Below are 25758 nucleotides of genomic sequence, written 5' to 3'. Positions count from 1 at the left end.
TGAGTCCACAAATTGCTCCTAAGTGAGTCAAAAACCATCAGCTAGCTCTTCTTTGATGTTGATGAGGAAGCATATGATGACTGATGCTGAATAGTGGACTGCATACAGAGCAGAAAAATTGTGGCTGACTATGGCTCTACCTATAGTGTTTGGAACAAGAATTATCTTGTTCTCTTATGCTGCTTCTTTTGCATTGTATCATATAACTCCCAAAGACTTGCCTGTGGACAAAATATGGATCAGTAAGCAGATGTGTCTTCATTGGGTCACATCCACCAATATTAGGTGGGGGGGTATATAACTTCAATAGCTAACTCACCCTGCTGTCTCATGGATAGTGTGACATGGACATGACAGAAAAAATCAAGTTGAACTATTTACGCAAACTTGCTAAGAGATATTTATGACAGGATGTGACATGGAATAGATATACTTTCAGATCTGTGCTCAGAAACTTCACTTCTATATGCTTTTTGAACTAGTTGAAGGGATAATTCCCTTCTCAAACTGCACTTTTTAGCTTTTAGGAAATTGAAGGTGGAACCAGGCCAAATAATTCTGACATGAATGCACTGTAAAAATGTTACTTGTGTTTATTCTCGCAGAAAAATACTAGTTTAACTTTAGTCCAACTTGCATTCTTAAAAATCAGTAGCTAGCTTTTGTCCATTCAGTTCTACCTTCTTCACTGAAAAAGGAAATACATTACTTACATTATTTATGTACAGGGTTAAATTAAGTTCCACATGTTCCCGCCTATATTTGATTAAAATGAGAAAACGAAGGCATGATGCTGGAATTCTGTGACTGGAACCCCTACTGCAGTGGTCCCCAACCTTTTTATCACCGGGGACCACTCAATGCTTGACAATTTTACTGAGGCCTGGTGGGGGGGGGGTAGTTTACTCCTCTACTCTCAACCACTGGCCTAATGCTCTCTGATCGCTATGGTAATGTTTAAACATCCCTTCAAAATAAGATACATACACGCCACAACAATGAACATAAGGAACATTTTATTTTCATGGAAATTTTAACTCATGACAATGACAAATCAATGGGAACCCTGAGCTTGTTTCTCTGCAACGAGATAGTCCCATCTGGGAGTGATGGGAGACAATGACACCCAAAGTGTGTTGTAAAGGGCCGGGGGGGGGGGAGAAGGCGTCCTTCACGGCCGACCTCCAATTAGTCGCCGGACCACATGTGGTCCACGGCTCACAGGTTGGGGATCGCTACCCTAATGTGTTTTTTTTGGCATGATATAAATTGGGCTGTGGAAGGAATTTTATAAACTCTTCCAGTCCCCCGCCCAACTGCTTTTCTCTCTCCTAGGGAAAGAAGGATAAGCACAATATAGGTATCTCCCCCCCCCCCCACTGTTCCTTTCTTTTTGTTATCAGAGCTAAAAATGGCACAAAGAAGAATTTTCAGTTGGGGGAGTGGTGTGGAGGAGCAAGTTAAAACCATCTCCCTAGCACTGAACCCTAATCCATATCACATACACATCATCTGCTTTATAGGTTCCAAAACCACATTGTGAATTCTAATCCAGGGGCTCCAATAACAAGTGCAGCTTGAAATTAAGCAGAAAATAAAGGGAACAGATTCTGTTGCAACTGAAATCCTCCCCTTTGCAATTGCAGCTCAAACCCTGGAGCCTTATATTGTTTCTGGAGACAGGAAGTGAAACTGACTGTTACATTTTTTTGAATGATCAAGTTGCTGAATAGTTGTTAAGAAGGAAAGCAGAGACAGCACAGCTTCTGAAAATGGAATTTTTAATTCATATCATTTCTTCCCAGTCTTAATTTGGGATTAATTTGGCAAAACTGAATAGGATTAATGACATAACTGTTTATTTAAAAAAACGGGGGGGGCAGTTAAGAAGTGTGTTTGCATCTATTTCTCTAACAGAAAATCAGTTGAGGTCAGATCCTACACAATATGAAAAACTCCTATTTTCCTCTGTAATAAATATGAAATGAGGATGCTCAGTGCTAGATAGTCAGACCCCTATATTCCAGACCAGGGTTTGGGGTAGTAGGCAGCAGCTTCATAAGAGTATGCCTACAGAAAAAACCATTAAAATCAGATCTTACTGTGTTTCTAAGTAGTTGGATCCCAGAGTGGTGTGCGGGGGGAGCATATGCATCCTCCTCTAACAGAATGAGTAGGCTATAACTTTTTCTAGAAATATACTGGTATACAACCACCTCAACTTCTACAAGTATTACAAATATTTCATAGTCTGATCACTAAAAATGATTGAAGATTATCTATGCTTTTATTACACACTCATTTTGTCACAAGTATATATCGGGGTGCACAAAATACATGCTTTTTAAGGTTTGTGCTGGCTAGTTGTTATAAGCCCTGTTCTTCGGTCTTTCAACTGAAATTTCTTACACAAATATTCTTGGAAGATGTGCTTAAACAGTAGAGTGTGAAAGAATTCCCCGTAGTACCCCCTAAACTCCTAAGATAAGTTACAGGATTTTGCACCCAGAAAGACAACGACTAGTAAATTGTAATGTGCCAGGTTCTTGCTAGAGTCACTGAGGAATAGCCCGTTGGCAACTCAAGTGCATCCGATAATGTGGATAAAGCTTCTAAACAAGAGGTTAATAAAACACTCACATAGCAGGCTCAGCGTACTAGAACGAAGCTGCCAGCCGAGACTGCTTGAAGCAAACAGTCTGAAGCAAGCAGGCTTTTTTCATTCTGTTCTCAAAATCTCAGTAATATATATTTTACTACAATTTCTGCATCCAGCCAGTATCTCAAAAAATGTGAAATGCTAATAGCAGTTGATTAGGAGAATAAGTTGCCTGGACTTGGTATATAATGTGGACTTTGTATATAATGGTACTGGTAAGAAAGAGTAATGAAGAGTAGAAACTTGGAAAGAATTTTTAAAAAGCTTAATTTCCCCCCTTCAAAATCAAGTAGCACCTACATCTGTGTATATTTGTCTTAAATATAACTACTGCTGATCTCTATGTACTGGAGTGGATGTAAATAGGAAAAGATTTAACAACTCTAAGCAAGTATACTCAAAAGTAAATCCTACCAGAATTTAGTGTGATATGCCCTAGTAAATGTCTGTAGGACAGCAGCCAACAACTAGTAACTATGTCACTTAAGGTCATTTCATCCAAGAAAGTAAGTTATTATAATATAATCCTACCCTCAAGGTAACTGAAGGAAAAACCAAAATATAAACACCAGCACTACGTAGATCAATCTTACCTGCTACATTCTTGGGGGGGGGGGGGAGAAACTGTGCAGAATTGCAGTCCTCCCGGATATACAAATGAGGCTTACAGAGAGCAATCATAGGAGTTCAATATAATTAAATAATTTGGAGGTCTAGAAAGAGACATTTGAAGATATGCATTTTAAACAGTTGGGGGGGAACAACTGAGGCCTCAGACCTGCAACACTGGTCCACATTTGGCTCGGACAGTCTGGATGGCTTCAGCAGGATTACTTATCAGATCAAAGTGAAGTGTATGCAGGAACTGGGCATCGGTTAGCAGCCTAAAGGCTAGACTTATTCTTGTATCCTCTGCCTGAGTTCAAAGCCATGAAATAATAGAATAAAAATTTATCCCCTGCAATTTTGTTCTTAGAAATACATTGATCTTCAAATTGTTCTTACAGAGAGCAGTTCACCAAAGCTGAATGCTCTCACTGACTCTGTTGAGATTGCTTAAACCTAAATGATTACTGAACTAGAATATATTCCAGTTGCCATTCCAGTTGCTATAATTATTATATCTGCTAATAATACAGAACTTAGACACTTGTTTTTGAAACACCCTTTCTGCACAGTCTCAGTTCCTTGGATACTCCAGTTATTATGTACAAGAAAATCTAAAGAGACTGCATTTCCAACTCACTGCAGCTTGTATAAAGAGTACATCTGGATTGTCAGTTCTTGGTCAGTCTCTTGAGTACATTTGGATTGTCAATTCTTGATCATTATCTCTACCACTGCTATTATTTTATAGGTTTCTTAGCATTCCAAGGTGACTCCTTGTTGTGTAGACAAATCTGGAAAATTGTCGTCATAGTGATGCAGATCAGCCAGCTGACTTCCTTTTACCAGAACCTAGGTAGTTATGGTAGAACTGCCACAGATTTAGATCCAGAAAGCACGCCTATGTTTTTAAACAGTTGCAGAAAAGGGAGAATTTTACCTGGTGCCTCTCTCTCCTACCCTTACAATGCTGCCACGAGAGCAGAAGTCGCACCAGACAAATTTCTCCTGTGCAGCACTTCAAAGTACAGGCAAGAGTTAAGGGCGAGGGCGCTCGCAAAGCTCTCTGAAGAGAGGAGAGAGGACTGGTCATGTTGCCCTGCCATTGGGTCGCGGGACAACCGCTACTTCGTTTCTGGAGTTCAGACTTTTGAGGTGAGCCGGTGTTGCTTCGGAGAGAGCCAAGGGGGTATTGACGTTATCAACGTGCAGGCGGCCGTGTTGTAAGGGAGAGACGCCGAACTCCTAGCCGCTCTGCGCCTGGCGGTTGCCATGAGAACCACTTCCTACTGAACTCTCACCCCGCGCAGGCCGCAGCGACGTCTCGTCACATGATTGAAACAAACATGGCGGCGGCCGCTGTCGCTGGGAGCTGATTGCAGGTGCCGGGGCCGTTGCCTGCATCCGCCCTCATCCCCGGACATGCAGAGCGAGACGAGCGAGCCCGGTGGCCGGGAGGAGGTGCGGGCGGGGCACATATGGGGGGCCAGGGCGTCCCTGCGCGAAAGCCGCTTATGGCTACGAGAGGGAATGGGGCTTGTTTACATCCAAACCGGGGGCTGGGCCGTCCACCTTGGGGCGGGAGTGATCTGTTTACATCTAAAGGCTAGACTTTGGGGGAGGGGGTATCATATGAATGGGAGGGACATCCTCTTGACGCGATCATAAACTTTCATGTAGATCGAAACGGGGCAGGGGGGGCAAGAAGAGGGAGCCAAAATGACTGACCAGGGACGGCTTATATATCATTGGTTTACAGGAAAATACGATAAATCTTATGTTTCTATAGCAATCGAAACATTGCAGCAGTATTAGAATTGAGTAGTACATAGTGGCCTCTTTATAGATATTGCTGAATGTTTATGGTATAAAGGGAATGATTCAGGACACTAGCAGGGAATTTAAGTAGTGCATGTTTACAGGAAGAGTATTCTCATGTTTGGGCTTAATGTGAGGAAGAGGAAATGTGAGTTTTCTATATTGGTTGGAGGAAGTTGGTAGCGGGTTTAATAGTGTTAGTGGTTTGAACAAAAAAAGTAAAGGGAAGTATTCAGGATAAGTGGATTTGTGTGATAAATGGAGTTGGTGTCTGCTTCACGATTGTTTATACGAACAAGATAAACAATTTTACTGTTTTCTCAGTAGTAAGATCCTAATGCACTTTTTCCTTTGTTCTTCTCCCACAGACCTTTCTCCGAGTGAGAGCAAACAGGCAGACACGGCTGAATGGTAAGTGTGGCAAAAAATCTATACCACATTATTCACGTGTTTCAGAATGATGACTGGAAGTATTAGACTTTAGAGGGTCTAACATCTTTGGCTTTTAGAAGGTTCTTTGATTAAATAATTATAGAGCTTTTTATTACTTGATTTTTGTTTTTCATCAATTTCACGAAACTATGTGTAGTTATTTTTTTCTTACCAAGAAGATTGGGCACACATCTAGAGGCAACCTTATCAGTGCCTAGAGTAGTGTATCTGGTGCATACATCGTGGATTTGTGTTTCTATATGGATGTGATGATACTGGCCTTTCAAACAGCATTGTGTTGCTTAATTTTCTTAAGATTGTGGTTTAAACAAACAGCCACAGTTTTCAGAACTTTTGACATCAGGATTCATTTCTGCCATTCTGTGAACTGTTAATTTAGTTTTCTTTGAGCCAGTATGGGGTAATGGTTAAGAGTGTCAGACTAGTATCTAGGAGACCCAGGTTTGAATCCCTACTTGTGCCAAGGAAGCTTGTTGGGTGACTTTGGGCCAGTTACACTCTCTCAGCTTAACCTCTCTCACGGGGTAGTTGTGAGGATTAAATGGAGGAGAGGAGAAAGTAAGTAGCTTTGGGTCCCTATTGGAGAGAATAGCAGAGTACAAATAAAGTAAATAAAAACAAATTATATGTCATATAAAAGCTGAAAATACTCTACATTATGTGTTAATACATGTTCAAAGATTACATAAACTTGGCTTGGATCCTATCTGGAATTTTTGCAGGCATGTTTACCCCTCCCATAGGATATCTCTAACTTTTCTCTGAAATTATTCTGGGTCTCTTACTTGAAGAGCTGTTGCTGAAATATTAACATTTTTCCAAGATTTCTGATAAGCATGTTAGCATTCTTTGATTACACCAGCCCTTGCAAAACACATTTCATATTATCTGTTCCACATAATTGTGAGTATTCAGTGTGTAATATTTCTTTGCATGTAGGTATTTTCATTCTAATCTTTAACAAATATCCTAGTTGTGGTAACTGTACATCTTTATGGCATATAAAGCAACTCAAATTTTAGGATATTAAGGATTAGTCTAGGACTTGCAGTTCAAGTTCCATATTGCTGTACTAGTGGTCTGACTAGTGGTCTGAGTCACATGATATACCAGATTAAGAGCTAGATTCAATCCAGTAGCACCTTTAAAGACCAACAAGATTTCCAGGGTTTTGAGAATCAAAGTTCCCTTTGTCTGATATCTGATTAAGGGAGCTTTGACTCTTGAAAACTTATACCCTGGTAATCTTATTGATCTTTGAGGTGCTAATGGACTTGAATATAACTCTTTTTACTGCAGTCCAACATGGATATCCTCCTGCAATTATGATATACAAGACAAGATTAAGGTTTCTCTATTGTGTCCCCTCCTCCTTATCTGATTCCTTTCCGTCTGCCCAGTCCATACATATCCTAAACATACTGGGGGGGGGGGCACTGCTTTATCTCCCTAAGGATTATAGTTTATGAGTAGATTAGATTCCTTTTCTTGGAGATTGTTTTTCAATTTCTCAGTATTTTGGAAATTGGTATCAGCCACATAGCTTCATACCTTCTGAGTGGATGATAACAAATAATTTATTTTCCCCTAGGGCAAGTTTTCTTTTCTTGGTAGCCTTTTGCAAAGACTTACTTAGGTACTTTGAAGGTCCATAAGCAGTATTATCTGATGGCTTGTTCATTAACTGTTTTCAATGCACTCAGGAGAATTCTAGTAGATAGGATGCAATCTTTCTTTTTTTTAAAAAGCTATTCTTGGGAAAGAACAGCAGGTGGAAGATTGTACATCTTCAGCATCAATGGTTTCAGATTGCAAGGCTGCTTAGATTAGAAAACATGCTTAACAAAAGATTTGTGCAATGGACTGAATTGTCAAGAGTTTGTGGAATCAGGATTTGGAACTATAGAAGTAAGCCAAATTAATGTGTGAGTGATGCTTTGGGTAGAATTAGTGCTATCTCTGTGAAGTAGGAGAGGGGAGAATCCCTGGCTGGCCCCATCAGCCAGATTTTTATAAACATGTACAAGGAAGCTAATGTTTGTGTCTTAGTTGCAGTTTCCATGGTCGGTTCCTCCCTTAGTGGATTTCCCTAATAATACTATGTATAGTACAAAAGTAGTCGAACCTGTATAAAAAAGGCAGACCTCACTTGAACCAAAAGGGAACCAGGCTGCTGGCAACTAATATCAAACAAGTGTCAGAGCAGGTTTTAAACTAATCCTAATGGAAAAGCCAACCGGAGCTGAGGAGCTTCCAGTTCAGGACAAGTCAGACAAAGAGATGATTGTGTGAATACTCAGGGTAATACTGATAGAAGCTTAATAGATTTTGAGAGTGCGGGCATGATGGCAACTGAGAGCCATCTGTGGCAGCTAAGGGACCATGGGAGGCAAGAGTTACTGGAGAGGGAATACATTATAGGTGTTTACAGAGGCTGGATAGCCATCTGACAGAGAAGCTGATTCTGTGAAGGCTTACGGGGGTGGCAGGTTGCAGTGGATGAACGATAGGGTTGTGAGTGTCCTGCATGGTGCAGGGAGTTGGACTAGATGACCCATGAGGTCCCTTCCAATTCTATGATTCTATGTCAGTGCTAGAAGTTTTCACACCAAGATGGGGGAGCTGTTGTTGTTGTTGTTGTTAGGTGCGAAGTCGTGTCCGACCCATTGCGACCCCATGGACAATGATCCTCCAGGACTTCCTGTCCTCTACCATTCCCCGGAGTCCATTTAAGTTTGCACCTACTGCTTCAGTGACTCCATCCAGCCACCTCATTCTCTGTCGTCCCCTTCTTATTTTGCCCTCGATCGCTCCCAGCATTAGGCTCTTCTCCAGGGAGTCCTTCCTTCTCATGAGGTGGCCAAAGTATTTGAGTTTCATCTTCAGGATCTGGCCTTCTAAGGAGCAGTCAGGGATGATCTCCTCTAGGACTGACCGGTTTATTCGCCTTGCAGTCCAAGGGACTCGCAAGAGTCTTCTCCAGCACCAGAGTTCAAAAGCCTCAATTCTTTGACGCTCGGCTTTCCTTATGGTCCAACTTTCGCAGCCAACCCTATGGACAAGTTCAAAAGGCAAAATGGGGGAGCTAGAGTGCTTGATTTTCAGTGACAATTTAGATATAGTAGGTTGATTGGGGGAAAACTATGGCAGGGGTGGCCAAACTGATTCTCCACCTGTTCTTGAACTACAATTCCCATTATTCATGAGAATTGTAGTCCATGGACATCTGGATATCTGCAATTTGACCACCCCTGATCTATGGGATACAGTCTTTCCTGAGTATAAGCTCTATAGGCAAGGAGGGAAGGACTGGTGGTGGTATGTTAAAGAGGGCCTAGAATCAGATGTTAGAAAAAATTGGGAATAACCTCCCCAACAGAAACAATATGGATGGAATATAAGCCCTAAGGGTTACTTAAAGATTGGGGTGTTCTATCACCCAGTTGATCAAGCCCTTAATGCTGAACTTGAAATGGAGAAGGAAATAAGGGAGGTGACTAAGGTAGATTATGTTATTATACTGGGAGACTTCAGCTACTATCACATTGACTGGATACTTGAGTCATACTATAGAAATGAGATTCCTAGATATAAATGACTGTGCATTGGAACAGGTGATCACAGAGCCAGCCAGAGGGGGATATTGGACTTGGTTCTGAGTGGGTCTCAAGATGTGCTGAGAGATGTAGAAGTCGTTACAGTTAGGAACAGTGAGTACAGTGCTATTAAGTTCAGCATTCAGGTCAATGAAAAGTTACTCCTAAAGTCCAAAACATTTAATTTCAAAAGGGGGAATAGTAAAAAGGAAGCTAAAGGGGAAACACGAGAGAGCCAGATCCCTTGAGAATGCTTGGAAGCTATTTACAATCACAATTAAAAACCCAAATAGAATGCATTAGGAAAGGAACTGCCAAGTCTAAAAGAAGGCTTCTTGGTTAACAATGAAAGTCAAGGAAGGTATAAAAAGTAAATAGGCTTCTTTTTAAAAGTGGGCCACCTGCCCCAATGAATTGAACAGGAGGTACCACAGATTCTGGCAGAAGAAATTTAAGTCAATAAAGAGATTTTGAGTAGTGTTTTGCTAAAAGTGTCATGACAAATAGTAAAAATTTTAAAAATATATAATCAGACAAGGAAACCATCCAGAGAAACAGTGTGGCCTTTGGATGACAAAGGAATAAAAGGATTGCTAAAGGAAGATGGGATGATGGCAAAGAAGCTGAATGACTTCTTTGCTTCTGTGTTCATTGTGGCCAAGTTTGCAGATGACACAAAATTATTCAGAATGGTGAAAAACAAGACTGTGAAGAACTCCAAGAGGACCTCCACAAACTGGGGAAGAGGGCAACAATGTGACAGTTAAATTCTGTGTTGGTAAGGCAAAGTGATGCACTTTGGAACAAAATATTCCAACAAAATATAGGCTAATAGGGTCTGAACTTGCTGAAATAGAAAAGAAAAAGTTCTTGGGGTCATAGTAGGTCGCTCAGTGGAAGTGCCAACCCATTGTTCTACAGCAGTGAAAAGGGCAAACTCTGTGTTAGGGTTTATTAAGACAGGGATTGAGAATAAAATGGCCGATAGTGTAGTGTCGTGTCCCTGTATAGATCTGTGGTGTGGCCTCATTTGCAACACCTTACAGTTCTGTTCACTGTATCTCCAAAAGGACATTGCAGAGCTGGAAAAAGTACAGAGGAGGGCAACCAAGATGATTAGTAGGTTTGTGCCCCTTCGCTATGAGGAAAGGCTGAAAAGTATGGGGCTTTTCAGTTTAGAAAAGAGACAACTAAGGAGGGACCTGATTGAAGTCTATATAATTGTGCATGGAGCGGAAAGAGTTGACAAAAATAATTTTTCTCCCTCTCCCAAAATACTAGAAATTAATGGAATCCAGTGAAACTGATGGGCAGCAGGTTCAGGATGGCCAAAAAGAAATAATGCTTTACACAGAGTGTTTAAAATGTGGAATTTGATGCCAGTGTATGTAGTGATGGCCACAGGAATAAACAGCTTTAAAGGCAGATTAGATAAATTCATAAAGGACATCTTTATTGCTACTAGCCATGGTGACTGAGGAGAAACTCTACATTTAGAAACAAAAAGCCTTTGAATCCAAGAACCAAGAAGCAACATCAGGGGAAGACCTTGGCTTCTATGTCCTGTTGTTGGCTCTCCCAAGAAACTGGTTGGCCGCTGCATGAGATGGGATGCTCGACTTAATGGACTAGTGGTCTGATCCAGCAAGGATGTGACAACCTTCTGAAGTAAGGGAATCTATCTCTGTGCAGTGCTGGTCTATTCAATACTGTGATACTCTAAGTCAGTTGATACCTTGATTCAGTCCTGTGGAGTTCTCTTTGTGTAAGCTTCTACTATTAGTGACAGTATTTTTTATAGATTTAATCTATAGATTTAATTTACAGCTTATGTAAATTTAATTGTGGGCATTTTATTAGGCACAAGCTTTTCAGTCCTTGCATTCCTGTGATGTGACATGTTCTGCCTTGCAAACTTATATACATACGGAAAAGACCGATCCAGTGCTGGTTGAGTGCAGAGAGCTGTGGGGAGGGAATTCTTCTCTCCCCCCAGCATATTCTTCCCTCACAGGCTGCCTCACCTCTGCCATCTGGCTGCCGGATACAGTGCCACCAGAGGTTGGTGAATGTGTGTGTGTTTTTTTAATGAGGGGGGATTTTAAACCTCATGTACTAAAAAAAAAAATCAGATTTTTCTGCACACCTGAGGAGTCCCCCCCCCCCCCATGTGCAGAAAGTTCTGTTTAGCCTCTAGTGGCCCAGATCAGCAGATTTAAATAACTGCAGATTACCATCATGGATGGCTATTGGAATATAGAATGTGTCACTGGACTGTGTGTATTAGCTCCTATGGGGAAGGATATAAGTCCCATGGACCTTCCTGAGTGGTTTTTCTGAATCTGTAAAACTGAGTATTTCAGTCCAGTTCTACCTATTTGTGTTTGTTTTGTGATCAGACCTAACAACAAACACACAACCAAAATAAAGCATTATCCAGAATTACCAAACAGAACCCTCTTTCTCCCCTGGGGACTCCTTTCAGCACTGATGAGTTGGAAAATGTAGGTAGTCTTGAGCAGGACATGATTTTGGATAAGGGAAGTCAGCCCATTGGCCTTCAGTCAGGGCCAATGAAAAACAGCACCAACTAGGGGCCCTTTCCACCACCAAATTGTGCACAGTAGAGACACAGAGTCTCTGGAACATGAAGAATACTCCCAAATAACTCAAAAACCACAGTTATTGCAGCTAATAGTTAATAGCAGAATCTATAAAGTTAAAATGTCCTTTAGTGTTAGAAAGTTACAGGTTATATATGTGATAAGTTCATGAATGCTATGCATTGCACCACAAATTGTTTTGTACTTCCATTTTCAACTTCTTCATTGTAAACCACCCTAAGCCACAAGGGAGGATGATATATATATATGTATAATGAATATAAACAAAGAAAGTACTGGATAATAAACTTGGTTTCTGATCCTTAGCCACATACTTGTAGGACTAGGAACTCCAGGGGTACAGAAAACAAGCACATTTGTTAGTTAGTATGTGTGTGTGTGTTGTCAGACATGACATAGATTGAAGGGAGGATTTATGTGAATTTCAAAGCGTGCTGTCACTAAGGAAAGCCCCCGAGCTTGCTTTTGGAAAAGAGTTAAAGTGATCACCTACAAGATACTAAAAGTGGTGTGACAAGGTACAGGCAGGCAGAGTGTTCCACGTACATATCCAGCAATGTGCATGAGAAGCCTGCCTGTTTCCTAGAAGGACCTTCTGCCATCCATGTTACAGTGTTGTAGGTAAACCGAAACATAAGGCTACCTTTAATGCAGCAGCCTCCTAGCAGTTTGTCTCCTAAGAAAGCCATTCTGATACCTTGGACCACCAAAATAGAGGCTCACACTTGTGTGTGCAGAGTAGAAAGGAAGGCTTCTCTTGGATCTTTGATTAAGTCTGTAGCAGCGGTGCAGCAGATATGATTTCCTATAGTAGTCGGGGCCAGGTTTGCTATAGTGTAGGCAGAGCAATGACTGCTATGAAAGAGGGTAATTGATAAGAGAAGGTGCTTGATATTAGGGACACCCTAGTTCAGCAACCCTTTCCATCTAGTAGCATAATTAACATTGCAGTATTAATTAAAATAAGTAAATTCATTATATCCCTAAAATAAAAAAGCTTTATTTAGAAAAGTAGGATAAGAGATTGTATCAGCATTCAGGAAAAATTCCATGAAAGTCTTTTCCTACTGCTTTTATTCAGAGGTTTGGGGTGGGTGGGTTAAATCTTCAAGACTTAAGGGCAGGGAAAAAACCAACCCAGGCTCCCTCTCAGCTCTTGCAACAGGGTGGGAGAGAAGGATTAGCGAGCTAATTAGAAATGATTGCATCTATCAGCACTAATTAACAATACTGTGGTTTCACTTGTGTGTTCTTTTGAGCTGTTCCCCTTCGGGACAGCTCAGCAGTTGCCCCCCCTTCCTCCAGGGCTGCTCCAAACCTCCTTTGTTGATTGGAAGTGATAGCTGAGCTCCATGTCAGCAATTGGAAATTCTACTCAGTGTGGCTTTTGAATTGCCCCTCATTTTCAGTCCCCGAACCACCTCCACCTGTGTGAAGCTGCTGTGAAAACTATTAGAAACTTTTAATATTTTCCTCTTTAATCCCTTTATTGTTTTGCTATAGTGTTATGGCTAAGAACATTATTTGCAGGGCTTCCCACATGTTTAAGGTTGGTGCTGAGAGTATCTGATGCAAGACACTTTTATTGTCTGAATGGCATTGAAAACTTGTTGGCCCAGGAATAAAATCAGATCCTGAAGTGCTATACAAATGGTAAAATATGAACCATCAGTTTTTACATGGTGGTCTACCATTCCAGCTATCTTAACTTTGGACTTCTGAAGTTGGATATATAATACCATACAATTGGCTCTAAAAAAATTTAACAAACAATGGTTCAGGAGATCAACGAAGTGTAAAAATGTGTAGCATGTGCTCCTCTATGGGATAGAAAATATTATTTAAAATCAAATTGTTCAAAGCCAGCCTAACAGTAAACCTCTAAAAATAACCAAAAGATATGAGCCATTGTGGCATTCATTTCATTCTCTACATGTCTTAATATGGATTGGGCTGCTGTTCAGAGGGGCAAGATAGCCCCTCCCCCTTCACATGTTTGATAATGGCACTTGGTGTATGTGAGAACTGCCATCAAATCACAGCCAACTTTTGGCCACCCCATAGGGTTTTCAAGGCAAGAGACAGTCAGAGATATTTGCCTTTGCCTGACTCTCCTTAGCATCCCTGGACTTTCCTGGTGGTCTCCCATCCAAATACTAACAAGGGCTACGCCTACTTAGCTTCCAAGATCGGACAAGATTGGGCCAACCTGGACTATTTAGTAACAGCTTGCAAATAACCACTCACCTGGGTTGCCTCCAGATAACCAAGTGAATTGAGCAATATGTGCTGCTTCCCATGTGCAAACTTCCATGAAGGCAACAACCCCGCAGGAGGCTTCATAGGCAGAGAGCCCTGTTGAAGACAGAATTGCAGCCTGAAGGCAGCCCATTAGACTCTTTCTTTCCCTTGTTTCCTAGAAACAGTAAATGAGCAAGCACATCCAAAACGGAATCCCTAAATTTAAGGCTGCGTGATATGCTATCTGTTTCTCTTCCCCTCATGGGAGATGGGTGAGTTGAGGAATGGTCCCATATGGCACTGCCAGAGCAGAATTCTGTCTCAAATGGGGTGTTGTCCAAAACACAATGTGCATGATGGCTGATTTCTTTTTCTGTACTCTCTCCCCAAGAGAGGTAGAGTAAAAAACAATGCAAGTTCCTGTATGCAGCAGTACATTGAGTGTTTTTCCCCCCATTTCTTGAGTATGTATGTTAGCTGTCACAAATGTTGATAGCTGCCCCTTCCTCCTTGCTCTCTATGGCTTCTAGCTTTTGAGAACGGGGAAGCAAGAGGCATTGTGTCTTGTAAGGGGAAGAGTACTAGTAAGAACAGAATGTTGGGACAGGCTCTGGTGAGTGGATCAGAGGATATGACCAGTTCTCCCCTGCATATTTGCAAGGCTTGTTGCATATAGTCTACAGATACTTTAGAACGTGCTTATATGCTTGTCTCAAAGAAAAAGCTGAAATAATAATTGACAATTGTATTGTGTTAAGACCGTGACTCTTCTAGAGAGCCTCCTTGGACTCCTGTTAACAGCCTGCAGTTGCTATTGTCACCTGCCTATCACACACACACACACACACACACACACACACACACACACACACACACACTCCATTCTATTTTTACACCTCTGCCTTAGGTTTACTTCTTGATCCTTTTTTCTTTCTTGGTGTGTGGCATTTCATTGCAATGTGTTCCACTTTTTACAGCTTGCACTGAAGCTGGCAATGTCAATAATTGTTACTGGGCTAAGCAACTTCTCTGTCTTGTCATCTCTTATTATCATGCAGGATTTCCTTGGGCTCTTCTTTGGGCTTCCATCAAAATTTTGACCTTCTTTATTAATTAAGCTGCTCATTTCCCCCTGCCTGTGATTGAGATATCTGATAATATGTGCCTTAAGCTTTTTTGCTTAAGGACATTGCTTTAATGCATAAATTCCAGATGTTTTGCCCATATTTAATGATAGCTCAAATTAATCAGCAGTTGGAGAAAGGAAAAGGCTTTCTTGACTGGCTTGTCTATCTAGTATACAAAGCCACGTTCTCCTTTTTAAGAAAGCCCCTGGTTCTATGATAAACAGATCAATATCTGTATATTTTTCACCTTTGGCTTAAAAATGTTAGTGGGCGGGGTGTTGAGAAATATTGAAATAAAACGAAGAAATTGTGTTGTTGGTTGTGATTATTTTACATCCATTTGCACAGAAGCATCTCAGGTGGTTCTGCTTCTGTTTCATGGCTCCACCCCAAGCATATAGTTTTTTCTCTATGTTTGTGCATGAATAAAGAATAAGTTATTTATATATAATATAAAAAACTGGCAACTGAGTTTAACTAAGCCTGAACACTGGAAACATGATATAGTCCTAGATACTGATCAGAAACAGCCTTCAAATTCTGAAGAAGTGAGCAGAGATTCATGAAATCTCATACCCTGCCACTGATGTTGTTAGTCTTTACTATTGGACTCTTGATCTTTCCTACTGCCCTCCAAAGCTGCCATGTACTCTTTAAGGCAAAGTTCTTGGCTCGAGTTTTTCTTTTTTTTTTCAGGAGGATGGCAAAATGAATCTGGTTCATAGGGTCCTATTAAAAGGTTTTGAGATGCCCTTGTTAAAATATATATGGAGTATAGGTTCTTAGTCATCTGAATTGCAGCATTTCTCTTTGCGAGCAGCAGATGGGATATTACAGAGGTTTGAGGGAGAAAGGATTTAGCATTAGCCCTAGAAATCTGCACATAAAAATATAACTTGTTGCCTTTTTTTCTGCTTTCCTTGTGCAGCTCGGATTGGGAAAATGAAACGGCGGAAGCAAGATGAAGGGCAGGTATGTCCCCTCTGCAGCCGGCCTCTCTCAGGATCCGAGGAGGAGAGGAGTAGGCATGTCGAACAATGCCTTGCAAAGGTAGAAGTGCTGAGGGTTCCCTGCTGCCTCTCTCATTCCTTTCTTCTTACCCTCTGCTGTGCTGGTGATCTGGGTAGATCCAAGGTTGCAGAGTGAAGACCACAGGTTTGAGGGTTGTTTTGCAGATCTTTACCAGATCTCTGTCTTGGAAATGGCTTGAATGATTTAGCCTTGCTGGTAGGCTTTTTCAGTCTTATTATCTTTTTGGTCTTTCAGATGAGAGGGGACAGCAGACTCAGCAAGTATTTTAAGCTGGGGGTAGGGCTCTAGCCTCTTGTTGGACCCTGGGTATATCTTCTCTTGGGCAGCTATGATTTGATAGTAACAGTAAATCTGTAATGGTAGAAGCATAGACTAGATAACAAACAGCTAGGAAGGTGCAGGCCAAATGCTTCTCATGCTGTAATAAAACCTGTTGATCACATGTTACCTATGATCACATAGTCTCTATTTTCACATTTTAAGGGAAGTAATTGCGCAGGTTCTAATACAGGTACAGAACAATTGGCTCCCTGTTTCTACTTATGGCACAAATACTTGTTAGGACACTGAATTATTTACTAATGAAAAGTAGTGTGTCATTCTCATCATGGTGGACTGTACAGCAGCCTCTGATGCAGTTGACTGTGGGCTGCTGTTTAACAGTTGAGGAATCATGTTAGAGTGCCTGGTGGGTTGAATCATATTTTCAAAACTGAAATCAAACTAGTGGAAATCAAACTAGCAGCGTCCTCAAGAGGCTTGAAATCCCTTATTTTTGCCACATAGACAGTACTTCCATGCAAGCTAATCTGAAGACTTGTTTCCAGTAGCTATCTTAAAGCCTGATGTAGAATGGGATAGTTCCAGTCTAACATAGCAGCAGCTCAGTTTACCGTCTTCTGCCTTGAGTCAAGATGGTACAGGGCAGGGATCCAGTGACATATGGTATCCAAATGTGGAACATCTATTCATGTGAAAGAGGTCTCCTAAAAGACCTTCTGATCTATGATTAAGAAATCAGTTAACTTGATACTGGATCTTAACAAAGATATAGGAATCTGTGTTGCTGTGCTTTGTTGATCATAATACCTGCAGTGTCATGAAATGAGGACACCCAGGCCTAGAAGTCCCCAGTGATGAGACTTACTTTTTATGACATGACTTTGGATCTGGATTTTGGCTTGAGGACAAGTGTCTTCCAGCTCCCAGGCCATGGAGCTCTATCAGGCTGCATTTGGGAACAAACCTCAGTTGTGCTGAGCTTAGTCAGCGTAAACAAAATGGGAAGCTCTGCTATAAGAGAAAGAGACCATTAGGAGCTTCTGTTAACTCTCCAGGTGAAATGCAATTAATTCCAGTAATGTAAATTGATTATATTGTTAGGAACCCCCATAACATTTTGTTTGTATCTATGCCAGACTATGTCTACTTCTGCCATCAGTCAGCCTTGCTTATATATCTAGGCATTGAAAATTACCTCACTAGCACAGTTCTTTACTCAAGACACTTAAGATGATTCTTGGTTCTTTATTCTCTTTACCAAACCAGAGGGAAGGTTCATGCATGATGGAAGATGACTCTGTAGACATTGAGAATGAGAATGGTAATCGCTTTGAAGAGTATGAATGGTGTGGACAGAAGAGGATACGTGCCACCACCCTACTGGAAGGGGGATTCCGAGGTAAGAGGGGCATTATAGGGGTCTGCTGAGATTTTCTGGGGCCTAAGCAATGAATGCATCTGTTTATCTGCAGTGGGATAATGTGGAAAGTCAATCTTGAATAGTTATCTTGTCCTCCTCAGCCTGTCTCTCCAGAAGACTTGTATGATGTTTTTCTTGCAATTCACATGCTGGAATTCGAAGAGTCCTAGACATAGATGTGTGACTCTTAAAGGCGACATGGGTATACATGGATCCGAAGTGTCAGTCTTTGATGAAGTAATGGCTAGTCAGACAACAAAGAAAAATGCAACACTGTGGGTCAGCAAAATCAATATTCATCTACTAGGTCAGGATGCCACAACACTTCCCAAAGCATTACAAAATGTACTTTGATATGGACAAACATCTTCTAACTGTTTCTACTGAGTAACAATTAGTCGCTGAAACACAAGATGAAGAAAAACATCCAAAGTATAAAAGTTCAAAGTTGGGCTTCCGGATAAAGGCCATTTCGTTGCTTCGTCTTCAGACTGATGCATATAATTTATCACTTTGCATTATCAGTGTTTGTTATTACACTTCCAGTAAAGAGTGCTTGAAATCCTTGTTTTAAGAAGAAATTGGCAACAAACAAAAGAGACTTCGAGCTTTTATACTTCGGATGTTTTTCTTTATCTACAGTTTCAGCATCTACTAATTGTTATTCAGTATAAACACTGAGGAGATGTTTGTCCATAGCAAATTGCACTTCATAATGTTTTGGGGAGTGCTCTAGCATCCTCACCTAATAGATAATTACGTGTTTGTAATGTTTAAGACATAGCTCCCAGTGCATATTGATTTTGCCTACTGACAGTTTTGCATTTTGCTTTGTAGTAATAGCTTAGTGACATGCTTTCCATTCCAAAATTATATTTTTTAGTCTCTTCAGAATATATTTTCACCTAAAAGTGTGTGTTTGTGTGAGGAGCCCTTGCCAGGTATAGTTTATTCATAAAGGTCCCTTTCTAATATTCATTGCTGAAGGTTCCTAGGGTAGGCCTTGTCAACTGCCTGAACTAAGCCATCGGTAGCAATATTGTGTCATTCACTGATAATGCCGTCTTAAGCAGAGTTGCACCCTTGTAAGTCCCTTTACATGAGCAGGCGTAGAAGGATGCAGCTCTGCTTGGGATGACACTGTGCACTTTGTCAAACTGCCTTAACTGGCCAGTTACTTACCTGTCAGTGAAGGTTTGTGCTTGCTGATCAGTCAAGTCCAAATTATTTTCACATGCCCATGAAAACAAAATTGTAGAGTTGTTAGTAGAGTGCTTTTAATTAACATTGGGTAATATAGCCCAGAGTTGGAGAGAACAGGAGCCGCTGCTGTCAGATCAGTTTCAGTGATGCTATGCACAGTTAAAAAAGAAAAAAAATTGAAGCCGGGAATGAAACTGTAAAAAGCCCTAGTCTGAAGTGACGAAAGCTGGTTTATCAGCCGCTGGTGATGTATGGAAGCTGACAGCTAAGTCACTTTAGCACCTGCATAAAATATTAAAGGGCCGGTTATGCATTTATCACTCCATCTTTTTTAAGGCTGATAAATGAGAATTCAGCAACCTGCCGTACACCTCCAGCACTGCACCCTCAGGGCTCCCAGACAAACACATCTTATTTTTCCTCCTTCTATTCCTTCCCTTGTGACAGGAAAATCGGCTGCAAAGGAGAGAATGAGTTATGGCAAAATGTGACCTTTGTGAGTTTTATTGGCGAATGTAATTTTAGCTGTGCACCTGGCTCTTTCCTTACGCTCAGCCTTTTGCTCTGTGTCAGAATTAACTAAACTGTCTGGTGCGAACCTTGTGGCTCTGTGGAGATGGTGCCTTACCTTTTCTTGGATAAAGAAGATAGTACTTTGTCTCCATCAGCCCAAGTTTCTTCTAACTTTTTGTGTCGGGTCCATGTATTGCCCCATCAGACAAAGTTCATATCTTTGTGTACATGGCCTATGTATTACTAGATTGTCCTTGATTTTAATTCGATTTAAAGAGAGGAAAGCCACTGGAATAGAGACTCAGGTTTAAAAACTTGGTGAGCTATTCTGGCTTACAAATGATCCTTCTGTTTTTCTCAGTGGGGTAATTTGGGAGAAAAGATGGATTGAGAGAAGCCAGAGTTAAGCAGTTGCATTCCGGGTATTCAGTGGGTAATCTATAAGGAAGTATATCCTCTGGGCTACCAGTAAACGCAAAACCTTGTCTGATGCAATTCAGACATTCTAGCAAGGGAGTTTGTGAGGCATATTAGAGTTCACTTAGTTGTAGAAAGCAGAAATTTCTGTCAGTACTAGTGTTGACTTTAGTCTATTTGTTCAGAGGCCAAGTTATCTCTTTATGTCCAAGGCATGCTGTCCCTCTGTTTTGCAACATCTTGGACCCTTTTTGTAAATATTCATCTAGAAACCCTGTTGTGATTGTCATCTTTTGGGTTCCCTGCATCTGCCTCTTTTATAATTTCTGTGTAACTGATTGACTGCCTTTCCAACCCTCCTTAAGCCTGTGTAATTCCAGAGAGTCTTCACTGTTGCTTTTTCACAGGCTGTTTGTGTGAGGAACAGAGGCATCCTAATGTTCCAGGAACTTTTGAGTAGTCTGTACTTTTAATGTAGTTACAGTACACACAGGCATGTTCTGCATCTCACAGGTCAGATGTACACTACACAGCGCAGATGCAACTCCATATTTTTTGCAGACAGGGAGAGTACCCTGGAGTTAGCATGGGAAATTCAGGGAGCTCATTTATGATATGTCTGCTTTATTGTTGATGTGGAAATAAGGACGCTCCCCTGTCAGAATAAGGCTGCAGTTTTTCATGCAGTTTTATACCCTTGTCTGAAATATTCTCCTTTGATATCCTAATCATTTGGAAGAGATTATCATTATTTTTGTTGTGTTTCTTTTAAAGAGAAATTGCAATTACTTAATATTGTTTTTAATAAAAAATATAATTTTTTAAAAGTCAGCCCCTTCACAAATTCCCCAGAGGGTATTCTTGATTAACCTATTTTACTACCTTATGTTTCAGAGCATAATATAATAGGATTTCTTAGCACTGGGGCCTGTAGATGCAATATTAGAAGTTGGTACTGGGAAATAACATTGAACCAGGCATTCCATGTTAGATGCCTTAAAAAGGGTAGCCCCCTTCCCCTATCTTTCATAATGTAGGCTAGTAACCTTGCACGTTGCTGTTGGGTCCCTTGCATGTCCACTAGATGTTAAAAGTTCTCATGTAAATAAGGATTTTTCAAAGGGCTGCCTTCAATAACCTTCCCTGGTTTTAAACAGAGCCCACTGTGTGTTCCTTCCCCACACTATTGCCTCTTTCTGTCCTACTGGCAACCCCATATCCTCACCTTTCCCTGATTCCACCCACCTTCAAACCCACTTTTTATCTGCCCTTTTTCAACTTTATCTACTATGTATTTACATCATTTATACCCTGCCTTTTTCCACAGTGGGGACCCACAGCAACTTCCAGCATTCCCTCATCATTTTATTGTTGCAGTAGTGGTTGGGAGAGCGGACATCTAATCTGGCGAGCCGGGTTTGATTCCCCGCCCCCCCCCACATGCAGCCAGCTGGGTGACCTTGGGCCACAGCACTGACAAAGCTGTTCTGACTGAACAGTAATATCAGGGTTCTCTCAGCCTTACCTATGTCACGGGGTGTCTGTCAAGAGGAGAGAAAAGGGAAAGTGAATATAAGCTGCTTTGAGACTCCTTTGGGTAGAGAAAAAGCGGCATATAAGAACCAACCTTCTTCTTCTAAACCTGTATGGTAAGTTAGGTTGAGAACATGTAATTGGCCCAAGGTCACCCATTGAACTTTCATGGCAGAGTGGTGATTCAGTCCTGGGTTTTAGATCTAAGTCTGAAATGCTAACCACTACACCACACTGGCCTTCATGGGTGGCTACTGATCAACAGTAGCATGCAGCAGGGCTGGAGTGAATCATTCAAGTCATGAAAGCAAGTTGCTTAGAATTTGCTGCTGAGTTTGGCCCTGATGAGTCTTCCTTCAAAGGCCAGGACAGCCCTGGAAAAGGCCCTGCTTCCTTTTACTGACAAAAACCAAGATGTGAAGGTGGGCAGTACTTCTGTGGTTGTCTAACAACAGCCATCATAGGCATTTGTTTCTTAAACCTATGTGGGGAGTGTTACCCCTCCATATATTTATTTTTAGATTTTGGATTTTTCTGCTAACTGGGGGCATTTTTCAGATTTGTAGAAAGATCTGCCTTCTCTGTTCATGGTTCCAATCTTTGCATTTAAGAATCTACAGACAGAGCCATGTTAAAAATTAGATCTATTCATGATGATGTCTCTATTCTTAAGGAGATTCAAGCCTTATTGCTGCTAAGAGCAAAGTCAGTATGGTATTTTGTGGCATTCTCATTTTTATAAGCTAGCAACAAGACCAGAGTGAGAATGAGAGCTAGTGCTACAGGGTCAAAGGAATACTCCCAGACACTTAACTAAAATCCATCTGAATCCTGTGAAGATCTAAGTGGGCATGTGTTTTCTAGTCTGAGTTTGGTGGAAAAAGAACTCTGGCCATAATCCTAAAGACAGTTTGAAAAACTAGTTTTTCTTTAACACAGTTTATATGCTGTGCAGACTAACACGAATGAATTATTTAGTATAGCAAAGGCAGACTCAGGAATAAATACAATGGCGCAATGATACATTAAAAAGTTACATATATTGTATTAAAGTGAGCAAGTAATTTGTTCAATTAATGAAGGAACTACAATAGGCTTCAGCAGCTGCACATTATCTACTCACCATATCCATGAACTGAGGCCTGTTGTCCAAAAGAAGAAAGACCATATATGATTCCTCAGATCAAGCTGGAATTCTTTTTAAGACTAGGAGTAATAAAATTATGTCTGAGATCACAAAACGAAAGCTATAACAATAGAATGTGCCCAGACTCAGTAAGTGTTTTTAGACGTAACACCTGGCAAAAATGATTGATTACAGTAACATTTATTAAATATTGGGGGAAATTATGTTTTGTGAAAAACATATCAAACGTTCCAGCTATAATTGGCCTGGTCATAACCCAGCCTAGTGACCATGTGCCCCAAAGACTCATCTTAGTCTCAGCTTACTTAGTGCAACCTGTTGCTTTCGGCCTGATTCAAAACAGAGGCTGAAGTAGCATAGCAGGGCATTAGGATCTGTGCACTAAAAACTTTCTCCTGATGTTTTTCATAGTTAGATCTCTGAATCAGCATGGATTGATTTACAGCAATCAAAATTGCAAAGACAAAGAGTCGATCTCAGTTGACAATGTTTGTTTATTTGTTTGTTACATTTCTGTACCACCCTCCCTTGCAGCTCATTGAAAATTTATAGCTCACTGTTCACTGTGATGCTGGTACAGTACAGAGAACAGTTATATATAATGTTTGAATAACATTTGAACACAACAATACAGGAAATATATCAACAGTTTGGGGCTTATAACATTAACCCAATAACAGATTGACAATCATAAACTGTGTAACTCAACTGCACTTAACCATGAGCGCTGCTTTTGTTTAATGGATGTACGGGTCTTCAGTCGCCTTATGTTGTTATCTGTTGGGCACAACTAGTCATCGGGAGGGGGCTTCTGTGTTGGTGTTGCTCTGTTGGCCTCAAACAAAGTCTTGGTGAAAGAGCTTCATTTTGCAGGGCCTGCAGAACTGTTTCAATTCCAGCAGGACCCTGATCTCTTCTGGGAGCTCATTCCACTAAGTGGGGACCAGGACAGAGAAATTCCTGGCTCTGGCTGAAGCCAAACAAGTTTCCTTGGGGCCAAGGATCACCAGCTTGTTGGAATTTGTGTAGCATAGTGCTCTCCGCAGGGCATTAGCAGAGAGGTGGTCCCTCAAATACTCAGGGCCCAGACTATGTGTGACCTTAAAGGGGATTACCAAGACCTTAAGCCTGATCTGAAATTCAGCTGGTAGCCAATGCAGAGGCTAAGGGTAGGCCTGCGTACAGTTAGTTGCAGAAATCTGTTCTAGAGGTGACCATCTCATGGATCACTAGGTCTTTGCATGGATCACTAGGCTAGGTGTTTTGAGGCCAGGTAGGGTGCTAAGAGCTTAGCTTGATGCAGGTGGAAGAACACTAGCCATACTACTCTTGTGACCTATTCCTCTATGGAGAGGGAAGCATCAACTATCACACCGAAGTTTCTGGCTGAGTGTGCCACGAAGGCCTATTATGCACGGCCGCTGAAACGGCGGCATGAAGAACGCGGAGGAGGAAGAAGCGAAGCAATCTGCTTACGCACAGGACAGAACGCAATGGCGGCAAAACCCAGAGTATCCGATTATGCACGCGGCTATTCTGGAGCCGCTTCTGGTTGTGCTCTGGTCCCAGGAAGCTCCACTTTCTTCTGCATCTCGCTAACGAGGCTTTTTCAGCGGCATACATTGACTCTGCGCCTGGTTGCTGCCTGCAGCGTGCATAATTTTAGCTGCTGCCATTCCACCCCAAATGCGGACCTTCCACTCCAATGGGCCTAATAGATGCACCCCATCCAGGCAGGGCAATCGTGCTTCCTTGCTGAGACCCTTCCTACCAAAGCACAGGACCTCCATCTTTGAAAGATAGAGTTTCAGTTGGCTCAGCTTGAGCCATCCAGTCTCTGCTTCCAAACATCTGGCTAATGAGTTGGGGTGAGTCATCTATCAGGAGGAAAAGCCAGGTGTCATTAGCATATTGGTGACATCCCAGTCCAAACCTCCATACTAGGTGGGCAAGAGGGCACATGAAGATATTGAATAAAACTGGAATATTGAATAAAACTGGAGAACTGCTCCCAGTGGCACCCTGCATGGGAGATGACAACAATGAGATTGGTTCTCTCCAGCTGCTGCCCTCTGCCTGTGACCCCAAAGAAAGGAGATCAGCCATTGAAGGGATGCCCCATGCATCCCAGTGTCAGTGAGGCAGTGTGTAATTGCTGTATTGATACATTACGTTCCAGATTTCTAATTCATTTGTTTCTTGAAATCTGCATATATAGAAATTGGTTGCGATAACAAATAAACATGTAGCAGAATAGGGCATAAAATCTCCAATCATGCCTCTAGCCTTGAAGAATCTATTTTTAGTAAGGGAAACATTTTGAAATTAAATATTTCTATTTGGCTGTAGCTTACACCTGTAAGGACCGTGAGCAAGATCAGTTAATTTGAAAACAAAGTACATGGGAAAGCAAGAATTAATAGTTAATGGACAGAACAGTGCTTCTTTTTACATAGGAAATGAGTCTATGCTATTTGACAGCTAGTCATAATTTGAAAATATTAAAAACTACACATGGCTTACTGTGTTATCTTTATAATTCTTGGCCTCAAAAGGTTTCTTCATGCTTCTTTTATGTAGACTAGAAGCAGAGCTAGGGGTGCAATGCTAAGGGATTGTGTGGATTTTAATGTTTGTTCGTATTACATTCAGAATTCACTTGAAACCAGACTGTTTTTAAGAGATGCAGAATGCCTTGTATCCCACCTAGAGTCTCTGCCCCATGGGGGGCTGATTTTTGTGAATTCCTTCTTCCCCCAGCAGCCCCAAATGTCCTCATACACTGACCATGGGGAACAGAACCCCCACAGATAGCTAGAGGGTTACTAGGTCTCCCATGGGAGGGTGGAATTCATGAAAAGCATGCTTCTGGAAATTTTGGATGGGATCCAAACTAATATAATGAATGTTTTAATTGCCAAAAAAAGGTTTAAATATCCATAACAAGTCTTTTTTGCTTGGAATATCAAAACATAAAAAGAATGATTTGTTGAACAATTCTTCTCCTTGTTGCTCAGATTCCTGGGCACAGCAGCCTGGAATGTTTGCCACGCTACAGCAGTGAGCAATATCTGTGTCAGGTTTCAA

At 41.3% G+C, this 25758-nt stretch overlaps 1 protein-coding gene across 9 annotated transcripts in view; it reads left to right on the top strand.

The window, feature by feature from the left end:
- Positions 1–25758, top strand: part of RNF220 (ring finger protein 220) — a 350539-nt gene that overhangs the window by 267199 nt on the left and 57582 nt on the right. For 6 of the 9 annotated variants that reach the window (XM_077334013.1, XM_077334011.1, XM_077334009.1 and 3 more), the window contains 3 exons: positions 5452–5494; positions 16053–16174; positions 17705–17837. In XM_077334013.1, coding sequence (XP_077190128.1) covers positions 5452–5494; positions 16053–16174; positions 17705–17837 — 298 coding nt within the window. Of the gene's footprint in view, positions 1–4565; positions 4727–5451; positions 5495–16052; positions 16175–17704; positions 17838–25758 lie in introns of those variants that run through there. The other 3 variants (XM_077334012.1, XM_077334014.1, XM_077334018.1) reach the window with 2 other exon arrangements.

The sequence above is a fragment of the Paroedura picta genome, chromosome 4 (assembly GCF_049243985.1).
Source record: "Paroedura picta isolate Pp20150507F chromosome 4, Ppicta_v3.0, whole genome shotgun sequence".
Lineage (NCBI taxonomy): Eukaryota > Metazoa > Chordata > Lepidosauria > Squamata > Gekkonidae > Paroedura > Paroedura picta.
This window is presented reverse-complemented; position numbering and strand designations above follow the sequence as displayed.